At 41.5% G+C, this 19,641-nt stretch overlaps 2 protein-coding genes across 6 annotated transcripts in view; both read right to left on the reverse strand.

The window, feature by feature from the left end:
• svilc (supervillin c) overlaps positions 1 to 8,869 on the reverse strand; it is a 36,116-nt gene extending 27,247 nt beyond the window's left edge. Inside the window, exon 1 of one of the 5 annotated variants that reach the window (XM_079829147.1) lies at positions 8,770 to 8,869. The gene's annotated coding sequence lies outside the window, so the exon portion shown is untranslated. The remainder of the gene's footprint in view (positions 1 to 8,769) is intronic. The other 4 variants (XM_079829145.1, XM_079829143.1, XM_079829144.1 and 1 more) reach the window with 4 other exon arrangements.
• Positions 8,870 to 9,579: 710 nt separating this feature from the next.
• cdk21 (cyclin-dependent kinase 21) lies at positions 9,580 to 18,321 on the reverse strand (the record flags this gene model as incomplete). The annotated part of the gene is made up of 7 exons (XM_079819041.1): positions 9,580 to 10,471; positions 10,574 to 10,706; positions 10,806 to 10,856; positions 11,781 to 11,890; positions 11,976 to 12,143; positions 17,882 to 18,014; positions 18,092 to 18,321. 7 exons carry the CDS (start codon positions 18,319 to 18,321, stop codon positions 10,379 to 10,381), a joined length of 918 nt encoding a protein of 305 aa, XP_079675167.1. The 3' UTR covers positions 9,580 to 10,378.
• Between the last annotated feature and the right edge of the window lie 1,320 nt (positions 18,322 to 19,641).

The following is a 19,641-nucleotide window of genomic DNA, read 5'->3' on the forward strand; positions in this document are numbered from 1 at the left end:
CGGCATACTATGACACATTTAAGTAAATAACAGTCAAAAGTCAAAACCAGTAATGCAACTAACAATTGCTAAACACACAAAAATGATTCCTACTTAAAAAAAATACACAGCTTAGACCTGCTTAGATTTGCAAGATTGTTGAGCTGTAAGTATGGGCAATACTGCATAAAATGATTCAACTGAATAATTCTTGTTTATTGTGTATCAAATATTTTCATTTTAAAGGGTCCAATGACCTTTTAATAGCTCCAAAAACATACAGTAAAAATGTTGGTAAAATATTGAATGTACACACATGAAAAAGGCAGTAAAAACTGTAATATTGTGAAATATTACAGGGAGTGCAGAATTATTAGGCACGTTGATTTTCTGATCATATTTTATTTCCAGGCACATTTTTTTTCTTTAGTCTCCAGCGCCACCATTTTCCAAAGCTGCAACCTACCTGGAGTCTCCAGAAGTGCAAGGTGTCAGGATCTCAGAGACTTCAGTTAGGTAAAGAATCCTAAAAAATGACCCCCACTAAATAAGAATCATAAGCTGAAGTGTTGTAAAATACATGAAGAAGGTTTTTTTATAGGCTTTATGGACAGATAGGTTGAGAGTGACTCTTGAAGGACCAGCACCACATCCTCTAGTACCACTGTTTGAAGAATTCATCTTCCAGAATCTGGCAGGACGTTTTGGGAGTTCATTTTTAGTCCATCTCTGCAAAACGGACTTCAGGATGGACTAAAATGAACTCCCAAAACGTCCTGCCAGATTCTGGAAGATGAATTCTTCAAACAGTGGTACTAGAGGATGTGGTGCTGGTCCTTCAAGAGTCACTCTCAACCTATAAAACCTATAAAGCCTATAAAAAAACCTTCTTCATGTATTTTACAACACTTCAGCTTGTGATTCTTATCTAGTGGGGGTCATTTTTTAGGATTCTTTACCTAACTGAAGTCTCTGAGATCCTGACACCTTGCACTTCTGGAGACTCCAGGTAGGTTGCAGCTTTGGAAAATGGTGGCGCTGGAGACTAAAGGGTTCCTGATGGTTTCACCCTTAATTCTTCACCTTAATTCTTCATTCTTTTGCAGTTAACAGGTGTCTTTTCTTCACCACCTGTTTTTGTCAGATCCTGCTGACCCAACGAGCATTTCACTGTCCAATGGTCATGCCTTAACGGCAATGTCTAGTATTGCATTAGTATTGCATCCTTCTCATGGGCATTTAATACTTTTTGACTTTTCAGTCTGAGTTAAATCTCTTTTTTGGCTCAATTTATCTGTAAAAGAAAACATGCCTAATAATTCTGCACACCTGAATATAAGGTGATTTTCATTTCCAGCCTTCATGAACAATTATATATCACTTATACATTATTAAATACTAAATCAATAGTAGTTATTAGGATTACTGTGGTTTGGAATTGGTCAAATGTGCCTGGAAAAAAACTATGATCAGAAAATCAACGTGCCTAATAATTCTGCACTCCCTGTACAATTTAAAAGGACAGTTTTCTTATTATTTCAAAATGTTATTTACTGTATTCTTGTGATGTCAAAGCTGAATTTTCAGCATCATTACGCCAGTCTTCAGCGTCACAAAATCCTTCAGAAATCATTCAAATGAAACAAAAAGTTACTCTATTGGATGATGTTGATGATTCAGTACAAATGTTTCTGTCAAATAGATGTTGATGGTCAGAGGAACATATGGTAAGGGAAAACTATAATTCAGTTTGAAATTAGTATTATTGTTAATATTACGCATCTCTGGCAACCCACAGATAAAGTAAAGACAGTCATTTCCGAACAATAACATGAGGAACCTGGAGAACACGTGGAGCTAATGCATACGGTCTGAACACACACTGTAAGCCATCATCTTGTTAATCACACTCAGCTGTAATACATGAAATTACCCAAACAGGCCCGGTCAGAACATGTCTTCCCACAATATCATTCATGACTATAGATGTGGTTACCTAGTCACCAAGCTGCCATAACAACACAAACACAGCTTTACTCATACATAAATAATGACATCATCTTATCACCCATATACAACATGGACCTGGCATGTGGTCGATGGTCAACCCATGGGAGCCCTCCAAGAGTGCTGCATCAAAGAGGAGCTTTGAGTGTGCGTGCGTGCGTGCGTGTGTGCCTGTGTGTGAGTGTGTGTGTTTGCAGGGGCTCCTATCCTCCTAAATAAGCAAACTGTAAGCATCAGCATTCTGCCAGATCCGCTCTCAACTGAAACACAATAGCCCCAATATAACAACAGAGCAAAGATCCAGCAGTACCACAGCAGAGAGAGGGGTACAACTTCACTCAGTGAGCCTTATATGGTGTTTCAGGAGCCCAAAGTAGAGTTTGAGCACTCAAACCAGCAGTCATAACATGATGAATCACAATTAACATGATGTACTGTCATCTGTCAATACTGGAAATTACAGGGTGATACATTTAACTCATGACACAAGTCATTTCTGCAACTCAAGACTGCTACAACTAAACAATTGGAATAAATAGAAATGCAGATAAATTATATACAAGTCAGTTCAATTTTAGGTGATATTAGTTTAAACCTCTTAAAGGGGTGGTTCCGTGTTTTTTTTCTAGGCTTGGTTGTGTTTACGGGGCGCAGTATAACATGTCTTAATACTTCTTTTTTTTTTAACGCCGTATTTTTCTTATATTTTACCTTTATTCCACACCGCTGTCTCCACTGTCCTTTGAACGGCTCGTTTGCTTCCTGCTTATGTGAAGCCCATCCCTCCGAAAAACGCAATGCTCCTCTTGCCCACGATAACTATATTGTGCATGTTCATTATTGCGGTATATTGTATTACCGTTTACCGGCACATGTCTAGCTCTTAGATTGGTTAGATGGCCAAATGTAGTTTGTAGTTCTGCAACAGCTCTCTCTCTTTCGTAATGACTGCGACGTGGCCTCGTCCACTTTGTTGCGTGTTCGCGGAGGCAGTGTTTATGTTAATATCAAGGGTTTATGATGTCACCAACCCGGGAAGAAGCTTGTTGTAGTCCAAACCAGCTGTTTTTGTAGGCAATAAACTGCCATAACTTTAAAAGACAATATCTCATTTTGCATTGAACTTTCAGCGCAGCAGCAACATTACACACTAACTAAAGTTAAAAAAGTGAAATCGCATGCAACCACCCCTTTAATAGACTTTTAAATGTAATGCAATACTGAATGGGATCTTCAGCAGCAATGTCCTCTCTAGAGTCATGTCTCATCTCAGAGAGTGACTTTCCTGAGAGATTTAACAAGCTTAGCCATGACATGACCTCTGATAAGAGTCTCAAATCGGGAGAGCAAACCGTATGTGACAAAATCAAAAACATCTATTCAAATTTTTGTAGAAACATCATAACAAATATTTGAATGTGCTTGCTTGTATAAACATCTTTGCTGTCATCTACTTAACACGGCATCCAGCAGTTATTAACCAAACAAGCCGGTTAAGCTAGAGATGGTACAGAAGCGGAGAGAGGCGGAGCGAGTCACGTGAGAGGGAGTTTGAGGCAATGGGATGGAAAGGCACTGTAGTAGCTGGTTGACGTTTGGGATCAGTTAGACTCATCAGTCCTTAATCCAGTAACTCTATCTGACATAGACATGTGCTGAGCACAGACATAGCCACCTCAAACAACCACACACACATAGACGGCAACATTCACGATTCAATAATCATGACTGAGGAATTCTCAGCACACGCTACTATCTTGCTTAATAGCCGTTGGATTAATTGTACTACACTTATGGCAGGTGTGTTTTCTTGTGGTTGATTCACAACAATCCAGCTGCATTTAGATTAAGTCTCATAAGCTTGTGCCAGGAAAAACAAGTAATACAAGATGCATTTGAGATACACCAATTAAATCATTTATTAATTGCCAAAGGACTTGTACTCATGTTGAAAAGAAAAACGGGAACAGATTAAAAGCATTCAGTTTGGTACACATCTTCAGATGTGCTTTAAATTATTGTTTTATTCCTGGTTTTTGACACAATAATTAATGTGACTACAAAAATATTTTTTTATGAATATCTATTATAATAATAATGGTTGCGATTTTGTTTAATATTGTTATTGTTATTATTAATAACATTAATTGTTGCTATTTTGTTTTGAGCGGCCTAGCTGTTAAAGTCAGCATGAAACAAAGCTTCCCAAACAAGAAAAAATGTAGGGCGGGACTTAATTTTGTCCACCGGGGGATTGATTTTATCGCTGGATGTTTGTGGTTTGCTATTGCTGTGATGTCATTTGAGTGACAGGTTGTCTCGCCCTCACACCAGTAAACACTTCATCAGAGAAGAGAAGTGATGTCCCTACGAGGGAGAGGGGAAGTTATTTTGATTAAAGATTATGCGAGCACATTCGTTCAAAAAAATAACGACGTGTACAGCGTTTGTTATTGTAGTAGCCTACTGTTACTCTACTGTAAAGTTTTCTCACCGGTGAATGACACATGATGTAATCCAATCTGGTCGCCTCGCTTCTGGTCTGCGCGCGTTCATGTGTTTTGGAGGCGTGGCTTTGGACGGCAATTTGCAGGGAGGGTGGGATTGTATGCTTTCAATGCTAGCAGACTAAAGTTAGCATTTCCCAGATAACCTATTGCACCTTTAAACTGTTGTATGTCTTTCTGAGAATTAATGGCTGTTATACAAAATATTGCACATGTGCAAACACTACACAAATTAAGTAAATAACTTCAATAGAGCAATATCACATGAGAAAGAGTGTGTAACTGCCATATATCAGCAAAGCTCGATGCAGCAGGCTACACCACAGATTCCGGAAAGGATGTTAAGTTTAAAGATGTGTCAAAGCTTCTGTTACTAATCCGAAAAACGTCATGTTAGAACTATCAATGATGACGTTCTGATAAGTTATTGAAGTACAAGGCAGAGACATTATGAAAAAAAAACAATTCAATAAACAAGAAGGTAATATTTACATTTTTTAAATAAAACTGTTTGCTTTTGCCTCTTCACTGAAAGAAAGTTCCAAACAAAGCCACGGCAACACAGAGCTATCTTATTTCAGAAAAGCCATTACATTCTAAAGTAAGAAAGAAATTACAGTAATTATGAGAAATAACAGTTAAATTTTATAATGGACGCTTTTCTAAAATGACCCCATGTCTTCACAGGATGCGAGCGGCGAGGCACGACAAATCTCCGACAGTAAACCGATGCCTCGTTCTATTTATGAGGTACTGACACGAAGGACAAATGCTTTGCAACGGGCCCTTTGTCGCATCCAGTAGACATCTTTTAGCCGTTGCGGATCAAAGGTCACGTCCTGTGTAGACATGGTGTGAGACAGCCTCAATGACATATGCGGTCGACCAATGCGACCTCCGCCTTTGAAATCTCAGCGTCATGAAGTCACAGCGACAGTAGTGTTTGTGAACAAACCGGTTGAGTAAATGATTCAATGACTCTTTCATGAAAACAGTCCTTGTTTTGGTTCCTGAATGAATAAATCTGCGTTTTTGAACAAATTATTGAATGATTCAAATGAATCACTCACAATTACAGTAACTTACTAAATCGCCACCTACTGGCGTAATGATGTAACTTGCAGAAAGAGTTAAGGGTGTTCAAAATAGAAAAAAATTATGTTTATTCCTGGTTCGCTTTATTCATACTGTCCTTTTTAACTACTAATCTAAAGATACAAAACAAAACAAAAAACGGCCCATTGCGACGGAACTTACCGAGCATTCAAAACAATGCTGTGGAGGGGCTAAATGCGCTCGTTGCGCTCGTGAGCTAATAAAATGTGTACAAGTCAAAAAACAGCACAACACAAATGACGATGGCGTTTCCAACGCCTGTACTGAACTGTAATGGGCAACATAGCGCCTATGACAAAAAAGAACCAGGTAAGCTTGAGTATTCTGTCAATTTAAGGGTTGCATCTTGTGACATCAGGTCTTTTGGTTCATTTAGATGTCTGTGGTCTGTGTTGAGTTCTTATTTCAGTCGAAACGCACCAGAGTTTGTTTGGAAATGGGCCAAGACCCACCTTTTCAGGGGTCTTGGTCCACTTCTTTGGTGCACACCAAAATTCAGATGGCAGCATTCACACTCATTTAAATGAACCGCACTAACAAATCAATCACATCAGAGTTAATTTTAACTGCACCAAACCTGCCAATTGTGAATACACCCTTAAAATCTCTACCACTAAAGACTGACAGTTTGTCTGGAAAGAGCAGCACAGACAAGCGGATACAACAGTCACAAATTCAAATCCCAGTGCTGTTGACCTGTTATATCAGCACAACTGATAACCACAGAACACGTATGAATAACAGTTAAAAATACACAGATAAAGCATAACTTCCTAATATTGTGTTGGTCCCCCTTTTGCAGCCAAAATAGCCCTGACCCGTCGAGGCATGGACTTCACTAGACCCCTGAAGGTGTGCTGTGGTATCTGGCACCAAGATGTTAGCAGCAGATTCTTTAAGTCCTGTAAGTTGCGAGGTGGGGCCTCCATGCATCGGACTTGTTTGTTCAGCACATCACACAAATCTGGGGAATTTGGAGGCCAACACCTCAAACTCAATGTTGTGCTCCTCAAACCATTCCTGAACCATTTTTGCTTTATCCTGGTGAAAGAGGCCATAGACACCAGGGAATACCTTTCCATGAAAGTGTGTACATAGTCTGCAATAATGCTTAGGTAGGTGGTATGTGTTAAAGTAATATCCACATGGATGGCAGGACCCAAGGTTTCCCAGAAGAACATCTTCCCATAGTTCTTCCTGGTGCCACATGCTCCCTAGGTAAGTGACGCACACGTACCCGGCCATCCACGTGATGTAAAAGAAAACGTGATTCATCAGACCAGGCCACCTTCTTCCATTGCTCCGTGGTCCAGATCTGATGCTCAAGTGCCCAATGTTGGTGCTTTCAGTATGGGCACCCTGACTGGTCTGCGGCTATTCTGACACCATCAGAACTAGCATTAACTTCTTGAGCAATTTGAGCTACAGTAGCTCATCTGTTTGATCGGACCACACAGGCCAGCCTTGCATCAATGAGACTTGGCCACCCATGACCCTGTAGCCGGTTCACCACTGTTCCTTCCTTGGACCACTTTTGATAGATAATGACCACCGCAGACCAGGAACACCCCACAAGAGCTGCAGTTTTGGAGATACTCTGACCCAGTCGTCTAGCATCACAATTTGCCCCTTGTCAAACTCGCTCAAATCCTTACGTTTGCCCATTTTTCTTGCTTCTAACGCATCAACTTTGAGGACAAAATTTTCACTTGCTGCCTACTAACAGGTGCCGTGATGAAGAGATGATCAATGTTATTCACTTCACCATAATGTCATAATGTTATGCCTGATCTGTTCTGTGTATATATTTAAAATAGAATAAATAAATATTGGTCAAACCGATATTCTCAACAAAAGACAAAACTATTGAATGTTTCAAAGAGTAAATGCAAACAATGCATCACGTGGTTCTTATGTGGGAATGCCCGGCAAAAAACGGATGTATTTTTGTACATACTTAGAGTCTCAAGACTCTATTTTAAAGACTCTGTTCACTATAAGACACTCTTCTGCAAGACATCCTGAGCTATGATCAGGTAATGCAATGTCAAGGTTATATTTAACACCATCATGACAGGCATGGTAATAGTCTTAAGACAAGTGGTAAAGAGCACAACAACAAGATGTTTAAGACACTAATCAGGAACAGTCTGCATAAACATAATTCATAAACAAATAAATGACAGCGGATGACAGAAATGACATAGCTTTTGACCTTGGTTATACTCACACAACCCAAGGGTCACACAGTCATAACCCTCACATACACAGACAGACACACACATTCACTTATAATCTCATGGCAGGGCAACAAGGAAGAATGGCCCTTTTACAATTATAATCATTATCCTTCACTGATAATTATCATGCACGCAACTTGAATAATAATAATAACACTGTAACACAGATATTCATAAGATTGTATAATACACATTATAATGCACTGCATTTTTATAAATAAAAACACTGTAAAAACCTCATAAAGTTATAACAATGCTAAAATGGACTAGGCCTACTACTGTAGACTATGTCTGTAGCAACATCTATTCACAAGAATAAACAACGTGTCTGATTAAGATAGCATTATGTAGGAATAAAACATTATACGTAAAGGCTTATGGCATATGAATGCAGAATACATTCGCTTTATGCATTTTAAAACGTCAAGTAAATGCAGGAGACCACAATATGGAAATAATGTGCCACGGTCAAACGGACATGATTTTGCTATATAAACAATAAATGGCAAAGTCATTTGAATTTGCAGATGCGTCCATTTATAGATCGTGCTATTAGAAACTTTATGAAGCGAGTTATTTCATTTGAGGTGTACAGGTGCTTTTGCTGAGCTGAAAATAGGTGCAAGCACGGTTGAAGATATGTAGTGAGAGATATCACATTTCACTCACTTTATACAATAAGGATCCGCAACACAATAAAAGCTCATTTGGACTGCAAGCAAAATCCAGCCCGCCAGCTCATTACACGATAAATACACTAATGTTTAGCATGAACTGCCGAAGCAACTTTATGATATGAACTGTAAAGTAAGTTTTGTCGTTTAGCTACTTTCACAACGATATGAAAATCTGACTGTTGTTATTCTTAAAACTTATACTACATGATAAATGTAACGGCAGAAATGAATGACGGTACTTACTCGATCTGTGGATGGATCAGCTGTGCGTTTGGATCACCACTGACAGCTACACACACACACACACACACACACACACACACACACTGCCCTAATGGCCAATGAGAGAGTGTGAAATGCCTTTTAGGGTGTGTGTGAGGGAGGAGGTGGGGTGGCGGCAGGGCTGGGTTGGGTTGGGTTGTGGAGAGAGAGAGAGAGAGAGAGAGAGAGAGAGAGAGAGAGAGAGAGAGAGAGAGAGAGAGAGAGAGAGAGAGAGAGAGAGAGAGAGAGAGAGAGAGATAAAAATACCTCATGGCTATGGGGGCCAACATTCCATTGCAAGGAGCCACGGCTCATTTCTTTAAGTTTTCTCTAGTTTTAAGTATTACACATAAATATATGAATAGCATTTAAAAAAAAAATGCGTTAAAATTATTTACACTCGGATGTGATGACGATTCACATCAGTAGTTAGAAAAAGCCATCGACGGAGTTTCTAATAAAAAATAGTAATGCAGAGAAAAATAAACTAACTTTTGCTAGTAAACAAACTTCAAGAATCCAGGCCGACAGGTGGAAAAATCTGTGTAAATAATTCACGGACTTGCTGATTCCACTGCATTACATTTCTTGGGGATGGCAGATGTCATTCTATTGGACTAAACCCGTTCTAATGGTCATGTGCTATTGTAAAAAATAAATACATAATTTAAATTAATACTGTGTCATGACTGCCTCCCGGTGGCCAACTTTCTGTAGTCATCTTGGCTCTTTACTATTATTGCATTAGATACTCTAGACTGCGGATAAAGGAAAAGGGTGACAAACGATTTTGAAATTGCTGTTTTATTACTGAAGGGTAAGTATAAAGAAAATGGTAAAATTTGCATTCAATTACATATTTAATTGATTTGTATTCATTTGAAAAATCATAATGTCAACCAAGCATAAATATCGACAAACAGGCACTGTTGGCTCTAGTTTGTGTCTATCTCAAATTCATCAGGAACAGAAAACACAAAACTTCAAACAATTTGATCAGAACCTAAAACATCATATGCCTTTAAAAATAAGGCAAAACAAACATTTTTAACTTTTTGTAGTTAAAAATAACTACAAAAAGTCAACTTTCAAAAACAACTTTAAAGTAGCAAAAAAAAAGTAAAGTAGCACATCAAAACAATCTGGAAACATCAAACTTACCTGTTAAACAACCAAGTGTGCTGCAACATACACAAAATGTCATTATTAGAGAGATGTCACAAGAGAAAAAGACAAATTCTCATTCCTCACCTCCGTAAACACATGAACAAGGTGGTGATATATATAAAAAAATAGTAGCTTCAAAAATAGCTGAATGTTTCATAAGGGCATTGCTTCTTTTTAAACATCATCAGTACAAAGTATCAGTAACATTTTCAATTTCCACCAAGAAGTTTTCATTTGAGAGAAACAAAAATTTGAAAACAGAAAGAAAGAAAAAAACGTGATCCACTTTTTAAGGTGTTGCACTTTACTCCATTATTTAAAAAATCAATCTAATAGCTCTTGTGGCAGAATCATTCTTGGTGCAGCTCCGACTGGTTGGGAGGAGCCATGCTAATTATGTGACCCCGCCCTCTTCACTCATCTGTCACTCATCTTCGCTGTTGTGGTTAGCCAGGAAAGGATGAGCCAAAGCTCTGCAGGCAGAAATGCGACGAGCTGGGTTGAAAGCCAAAAATTGCTGCAAGGAGAGAGAAGTTTCAGACAAGATAACAGTTAGTTGTATTTTGAGTACCAGTCACTAAAATCTCTCTAAATATAGGAGTCAATGAGTAACGCTTACAGACAACAGGTCATTCTCCTCATGGGTTAGGCTAGGCAACAGTTGTGTTGTTGGCTTTGTCTCAACCCAGGAAGGAGTGTAGCAGACAGGGCTTTCTATGGGCCAGTCCTCCTTACCTGGCAAACCAATTACCCTGTGAGAGAGGGAACATACAATTATCACAAAAGTGTGTAGTTCTTGGTTGCAATTAATATTAACTTGGATTTGGGAATGCAAAAGTATTTCCACTCACTCAAAGATCTTTTGCAGCTGCTGGATCTCTGTGAATCCACAAAACAACGGCCTGCAGAAAAGTTGAGAAAGTTACAAGAAATTGAAATGCTCTTTGTATTTTGGTGCAAATTCGTCTGTCACTTGGTTAAAGATTAATATTAGGCCTTATATTAGTGATTGTTTGACATCATCAAAACCATAAGCATGACTGCATAAGGCAAAAGAAAATATGACCTAGACTACATTAAATACAGGTTCACAAGGTGTGCTGAATTATTGGGTAGACAGACTACCAAACCATCACAAAATAAACACTATAAAGTTATAAACTATAAGGATAATAAAACCTATTGACTTATGCAGTTCATAGTAATATTAATACATTTAAATGTTCAATATTTAGTTTTTTTTTTTTTGCTTTCATTTGTACTATAGACAAATAGACTATCGTTCAAAAGTTTGGAATCTATGAGATTTTTAAATGTTTTTGAAAAAGTCTCTTATGCTCACCAAGGATGCATTTATTTGATCAAAAATACAGTAAAAACTATTTAAAACAACGTTTTTCTATTTGAATATATTTTAAAATGACATTTATTTCTGTGATGGCAAAGCTGAATTTTCAGCATCATTACTCCAGTCTTCAGTGTCACATGATCCTTCAGAAATCATAATTATATGCTAATTTGATGCTCAAATCAAATATTTGTTATTATTATCAATGTTGAAAACAGATCTGCTGCTTAATATTTTTGTGGAAACTATGATACATTTTCTTTCAGGATTCTTATATAAATAGAACGTTCGAAAGACCAGCATTTTATTTGAAATAGAAATCTTTTCCAGTGTCACTTTTGATAAATTTAATGTATCCTTGCTGAATAAAAGCATAAAAACTGACCCCAAACATGAATGGTAGTGTATGTCGGGTTGCGACTTGACGTCCATTGTAAAAAAAAAAAAAATGTCTCTCTGAACTCTGTTTTGCTCTCACCTTAACAGAAAGAGCTCTGCAAAGATGCAGCCGGCACTCCACATATCCACTGAAGACATGTAACTCGACTGCAACAGGACCTCTGGAGCCCTGTACCATAGAGTCACAACCTGCACAAACACGCAATTACAAATCACATGGCAGAACTCCCGACCACTCCACATATTACTGTAAACGTGAATGTGAGGTCCATACACATGGGGTGAGGGCGATGTGGTATGTATATATCCTGGCTAAACCAAAGTCTGCGATCTTGACCACCCCTCGACTGCTCACAAGCACATTGTCTGGCTTCAGGTCCCGGTGAATGACAGTGTTGGTATGGAGGAAGTCAAGTCCACTGAGCAGCTGACGCATCAAATCCTACAAAAAGAGAGAGAGCAAGAGAGAGAGAGGAAAAAAACATCAATCTAAATCATGGGTTTCCAGCCTGTCCCCATTTAAACACACCTGAACGACTCAGTTACTAGCGTAACCTCGGTTCCCTGAGAGAAGGGAACGAGTATTGCGTAGCATACGCTAGGGGAAACTCCTTTTCCTCGAGAATATGAAGCAAAAGTTATATCCTTACTAATTTTTATCCATGTAAAACAGCAGATACAGCAGAGCATGTGCTGCGCTGCGCATTGGCTGTGCTGCGGCAACTGCAGGGAGCCTATGGCAAGGCGGCTGAGCAGGAGGACCAATAAGGTGAATACCTGAGGTCCCGCCTAAAAGCCCACCTGAATTTGCATAACGAGTCTATAAAAGACCGTGTCGAGCCATAGGAATCAGATTTAAAATCGACTGAAGCGATACCCTGAGCAAAAGCACAAGCACGGCAGGCTACGCAATACTCGTTCCCTTCTCTCAGGGAACCGAGGTTACGTTAGTCTTTCTCTTCGAGAGAATCACTCGTAATGCGTAGCATACGCTAGGGGACGCAATGTAAAACGCTGTGTGTGCTAGATCTCCAGCACTAAAGTCTGTAGACAACTACATGCCCTTAGTATAACAAGATAGTGAAACCCTTGGAAGCCAACCATGGTGGGCCTCAAAAAGGAGTAACAAGGAAAACATCCTTTAAAATTAGGCCGGATATAATCGGGCCTTATAGGAGGGTTTATCATATAATAATAATTATTTGTTATGTTAATATAACCAGACGAAGTCGTGCTTATAGTGTATGAAGTGAACACCTATGCTTGTGAGTACATAGGCTTTTTACAATATATTATATGGAAAGAATACCAGCTTGTAAAGCAGGAACTTCCAGATTGTAAAATCTGATAAAAGTGGACGGTGAGGCCTAGCCTGATGCCGCACAGATATCTTCTAGTGGTATGCCACTAGACCAGGCCCACGACGAGGCCATGCCTCTCGTAGAGTGAGCCCTGATGCTTATAGGGCAGTTAAGGCCTTTAGACTGGTAAACTAACAAAATAGCATCCACTATTCATCGTGACAGTCTCTGCTTCATGACCGAACTCCCTTTAGTGCGGCCACCGAAACAAACAAAGAGCTGTTCCGACTGCCTGAAGGTGGCGGAACGCTCTATTTACAGTCTCAGAGCCCTAACTGGGCAGAATAAGTTTTAATCTTCCTTGTCGTCTGACGAGGGCAAAGCTGAAATTATCTGTGCTTTGAATGGAGTGGAAAGCACCTTTGGTACATAACCATGTCTGGCTTGAGGACGACTCTGGAGTCGCTAGGCCCAAACTCTAAACATGATGCGTTCACTGAAAGCACATGCAGGTCACCCACTCGTTTGAGTGAGGCTAAAGCCAGCAACAAAGCAACTTTAAGGGAAAGGTGCTTTAAGCTTACCGACTGTAAGACTGTAGAAAGGTACCATATAGGTACTGAAGGGGGACAAAGGAGAATTCAGTCTCCTGGCCCCTTTAAGAAATTGTGCGATAAGTTCGCATTTGCCCAAGGACTTCCCAGCCACTTGGATATGATATGCTGCTATGGCAGCCACATATACTTTGAGCGTGGAGGGGGAACAACCCGCGTCCATCAGCTCCTGAAGGAAATTAAGCACAACTGTTTCGCCACATGACTGCGGATTCAGGTTTCATGCTTTACACCAGTCTGAGAAGGGATTGGGTCTGGGATGCCAGATCTTCCCTTTCACCTGCGTGAGGAGATCTTTCCTCAGCGGTTTTGCCATGGGGCTGTGTCCAGCATCTGAGTCAGTTCTGAGAACCATGTCTGATCCTTCCACAGCAGGGCTACTAAAAGCACTGTGCATTTGTCCTCCTTGATCCTCTTGATAACCTGAAGTATCATTGTGATCGGAGGAAACGCATACAGCGAATGTTTGGGCCAGTCGTGGGCCATTGCATCCTTGTGCTTGGAAAAATATATTCTACCTTCGCCTCGCCAAAGACCCTCCATATAAGCTGAATTGTTCGTGGATGAAGCGACCACTCCCCTGGGGGAATATTGCCTCTGGATAGCATATCCGGGCCCAGATTCAGAATTCCTGGCCCATGAGCTGCTCTCAGCGAGCTCAGGTTGCGCTTTGCCATTTAAAGGAGATGTTTCGCCATGGAATGCAGGCTGTTTGATCTCAGGCCGCCTTGGCGATTCATGTAAGACATACTGACTGTCAGTTCGGACCAGAACGTGGTGTCCCTTTAAATACGGGAGGAAAGCTCTCAGCGCCAAAATGACCGCTTTCATCTCTAGACAGTTTATGTGCAGCTCTTTGTCCGATAATGCCCAGAGGCCGGAGAGTGGCTTGCCCTGGTGCAGGGCGCCCCAACCTAAGTTGGATGCATCCATCGAGACTACTTTCCATCTCGTCGCTGTGCCCATATTCACTCCCGATTGGTACCAGTCGGTCGCTTTCCAAGGAGCCAGAGATCTGATACAGCTGTGGTCCACCTTGATGCACAACTGGCCCGAATGCCACACACGGGTTGGAACGCAGTGTTTTAACCAGCATTGGCGGGGGCGCATGTGCAGTAGGCCCAGCTTGAGCACTGCCGATGCTGTGGCCATGTGACCTAACATCCCCTGAAACTTTTTGAGAGGAGTGTAAGTTCCAGCCTTGAATGATGCTGCTAGGCTCTGAATGGTGAGCGCGCTTTTATTCGTATCGAGTCTATACACGTCCCCAGAAAGGATATTTTCTGGGTAGGAGATATAACGCTCTTTTCCTTGTTGATCCTGAGACCCAAGCATTCTAGATGGTTGAGGAGCCAGGATCTGTGAGCTATCAACTGTGTCTCTGATTGGGCTATAACCAGCCAATCGTCGAGGTAGTTGAGAATACGCATCCCCTTCAGTCTCAGGGGAGCTAGAGCTGCGTCCATACTCTTTGTAAAAGTGCGGAGCGCCAGAGATAGGCCGAATGGCAGGACTGTGTACTGATAAGCTTGCCCCTCGAAGGCGAAGCTCAAGAATGGCCTGCGATGGGGAGCTATCTGGATGTGAAAGTTTGCATCTTTCAGATCCACTGTGAAAAACCAATCCCCCGGGCGAATGTGCGAGAGGATTTGTTTCATTGTAAGCATTCTGAACGAGTGCTTCATCAGCACTTTGTTCAGATGTCTGAGATCCAGGATAGGTCTGAGACCGCCATCCTTTTTCAAAATGAGGAAATAACGGCCGTAGAAGCCTGATTCGCTTAGCGACGGGTGCGCGGCTTCTACCGCTCCCTTCTCTAACATTTTAATAACTTCGGTGCGAAGCACATGACTCACGCTGCTTCTCACTGAGGTCTCGACCACTGCGCGAAAGCGTGGGGGTCTGAGAGCAAACTGTAGCGAGTAGCCTCGTTTTATAATGTTTAACACCCATGTTGACATGCCTGGGATAGCCTGCCATGCTTGGACGCATGTAGCCAGGGGCTGAATTAGGTTCGGGGGCGGGCTGCTTTGAGATAGGGACCTGGTAGCCCGGTTGCTTTGTGCTTGTAACACAGTGGGAATAGTTAGTGTGTTTAGCACTGAGTAGTGGGTGCGCGCTTTACATTCATAGCGCGCGTGGCGCGAGATAACGGGTATGTTGTGGGGAAAGTGCTAAAGTGCATACTGTGAGGTTGCCACACTGCCTACATATGAAAAGCTCTTTTTGTGATTTATTTGGGTTATTTGGGTTTGGCCGTAAAAACAGTGTTTGGGTACAGGCGGGTGCACTTGATCGCGGGCTCGTTGGCTGTGCATTTGAAGTCTCCAGTCGCCTGAGTGCAGGGAACTGAGAGACGCATATTGAGAGAGTAAGGCAGCAGTCCGGCCGCAGCAGGACTTGACCACCTTCTCTTCCTTACCGCGGCTAGGGAGACTTCAGCGGTTTGGGACCCCGGTGTTCTGGCTGTCTGCTACGGCCCACGGACCGCGAGCGCTGTCTCACTCTAGATGCTGAGCGAGGCTGTGTGTTCACCGGCGTTGCCTTCGGCTGTAGGGGAGGTGGAGCCTTGGACTGACGGCCAGATGCAGAGCTGGATCGTTTCAGCAGGAAATGTTTCATGGCCTGCTACATTTTCTATGCTTCTGTGAAGCGCTTTGCAAAGCCCACTACCACAGGGCCGAATAGGCTGGTGGAGGAGATGGGGGCATCCAGGAAGGGGGCCTTATCCGAATCCTTCATTTCGGTGAGAGTCAGCCAGAGATGACGCTCGAGCACAGTCAGACTGGCCATGGATTTCCCGATCGCCACCTTTAAAAGCTTCCGGGTCAGGGACAGACTCGTCCAGCGAGCGGAGAAGTCTTGCCTGGAACACCTGAAGTACAGCCATGGTGTGTAGTGCTGACACAGCCTAGCCGGCGGAGGCATAAGCTCGACCCGCGGGGGCTGACGTGGTGCGGCAGGGCTTAGAGGGGTGTGACTTCTTTGCTTGCCATCCTCTGGCGAAGGGCGGGCAAAGATGAGCGGCGACAGCCTCTTCAAGCGGGGAGAGGTTCTCGTAGCCCTTTTCCTTCGCACCGTCAACCGTGGAAAGCGCTGAGGAAAAGGAGGATTTGGCACCTTCCACGCTTTAGTGAGTTCATCGTGGACTACCGGGAAGAAGGGGGCAGGCTTTTGAGGCGAGGAATGGTGATGGCCTTGCAGGAACCATTCGTCCAACCTGCTTCATGTGGGCTCTTGGGGCTGGGACCACTCGAGCCCGAGGTCTCCCACGGCCCTCTTGAGTATGCGGTTCAGTTCCACGTCGGCGCTGGCCCTGACGCTTGTGGTGGCTTGCGTCTAAGCAGTAGGCTCCGAGACAGAGTCTGACCAAGCACTCCCCCATGCAGCTTGTGAAAGGCTGTCATCGTCCTCTTCTTCCTCCAAATATGGTCCTCCGAACAAGACAGAACAGGCCGCTGCAAGAGAGGGGAGCTGTTCTTCCTGGGTGAACGTGACCGGTGAGGGCGAGACACGTGGGGATAAGTCTGGCATGTGCTCGTGGGTGTGCTCCTGCAGCCTCTGGTCGTGGCGCTTCTTCTTGCGCAGTCGAAGAGGGAGAGCGGATGGGGCGGGATCATCGTTGAAGATGGCAAGCCGAGCCCGCAGGGTCTGCAGTGCCATCTCGTAGCACTCCGGCAGAGTGCAGCAAGGGCGCGGTCTCGTCCGAGACACGACGCGCAAATGATGTGACTATCGCTGAAGGCTGAGTCTGTTTCCGACGTCCAAATATAATTTGTTTATTCTAAACGGGGGCTGCAGTTTTGTCATCTGCCACTCTAAATGCTCTTTAAAACTGAGCTCTGATTGGCTGTCAATGTTTTTATCATTCATAAGCTGGAAAAAATCTTTCTGGAAGTGATTCCCACTATATCGTTCCTTTGTACCATTATTGTTATTGTTGTGGCGTGGACTCTGCTATTGTTTTATACTTAAAACGATTTTTTAAATTATATCTTTATCATAGCTATCGTCCTTGGCCTAATCTCTATGTGTGACAATATGCTACCGCATTGGGGCATGGCATGTTGTATGTTCACTTGGGCAATAATTGTGGAAGAAGTGTTCAATAACTTTTTTTTGGTACAAAAACTGATTTTCACAAAGAAACATTCCCTGATAAAATATTTACTGCAGTAAAACTAGATCTGGTTTCCCCTATTACTAATTTATTCTATTTAATATGAAAGATTGTCACTGCAAAATGAAAGGAGCCCAATTCAAACCTTGATTTTGTCCCTGGCCAGGCCTTTCGCTGATACTTTGCTGAGAAATGTGGTCAGATCTTGATCGATATACTCAAACACCAATGTCAGGTCAAATTTATGGTTCTGCCATCCAGCTGAAACGTTCAGCAACCTAAAGAGAGAGAAACTGAAAACTCACTATACTTCTCAAACCTTCTCTGGTATTTGACAGACCGTTTCCATACTCACTTGACTATGTTCGGGTGGTTGAAGTGCTCTATTTTTCGCAGAAGAGCCACCTCTCGTATTACGAACTGAGGGATGCCAGTCTCCGGCTCCTCGGGGATGTTCAGTCTCTTCACCGCTATGAGGCGCTGCTTGTCACGCCTCTCTCGGGCTTTATACACCTTCCCGTAGGAGCCCTGGCCGATTTCTGCCAGGATTTCATAATCTGAGCACTCCCAACAACTGTCATCCATGTTTGGATCAGAGCAATCTGTCAAACCGTGTTACTGCAATAAAAAAAGGCATTAAAAAGTCGGACCGAGCAAAAAAAAAAAAAAAAAAAAAATGAAGGAAGAAATTCCACTGACATTGAATTTGTTTGTAAAATTAAATACATTTGCAAATTGACTTATTGAGATTCAAATAAATTAGATTTGACTTAATTGCTATCTGTATAATATTTGACATTTCCACGATCGTGTCGAGTAACGTTAACCCAAAATGCCATCAAGAGTGACACGATCTGAATTTATCTTTAACATATCGTGATAAAATGGTGTTTATTTAACATTTTTCTTAATTAATAACGCGGTTAGCGTGCACGTTGTGATGTTTGTTCTTATGAAAACTATGCATATATGGCATCATAACTGACGTTATGACTTACCTTTTCTGTCAATATCAACCAAAACCTTGTGCAGACAGGAGAATCTTTTTTGGATCACGGACACTGATCAATATGCGTTGCTTACCATGTTTTTAATAAAACCTCGCGACATGCATTGCAGGGGTGTGAGATTTATATCGGCACGACCAGCCAATGAACAACTGGATTTCTGCTGGATTTCCCCCACTTCACTGAACTATTTAAGAAAAACTTATTTCTCACGTGAACATACATTCATGCACTGTGAATGTCGACAAAAATCATATTTTAGGCTATAAATAAATAAAAAACTCCATATATTAATACCTTTACCATGCAAATGATTTTGGACACATATAAAATGTATTTATTTGCATAAATATAAATATATAAATTGAAATATATATATATATATATATTTTTTATGATTGAGTTTAGATTGTCTTTTTTTTCTTGCAGTGTACTGATGAAAGAAAAAAAAAGAAAAAACATGCATTTATCAAATACAATATCTGCCATTTTGAGACTTTTGCCACACTGCCCCCTTGATGTAAAATGACATCCATTCCACACAGTGATTTGTTGTTCAAATGAAACATATTTATTCACCACACACATTCGATGTATATTAATTAGCACATTTATGGACAGATTTATACAAGTCTTGAACATCACTCCAACTTAAAAAGGCAGCAAAACACACAGGTCAATGTGCACATGCCATCAGACAGCTTCTCAAAGATATTGCATGCAAACCATTTACACAGACCTAGAGGCCTAGATCCACAATATTTAATCAAATCTAAGTGCAACCAAAATCTCAGTTAATACTCAAGTTACACAATGCTAACCATCTGTTATTATAACAGCAACACTGTTTTTACAAAAACCTTGATTAAGTTCATTATTTTACAGGTTACAGTAAAAC

Source organism: Gobio gobio (genome assembly GCF_949357685.1).
Source record: "Gobio gobio genome assembly, chromosome: 1".
NCBI lineage: Eukaryota > Metazoa > Chordata > Actinopteri > Cypriniformes > Gobionidae > Gobio > Gobio gobio.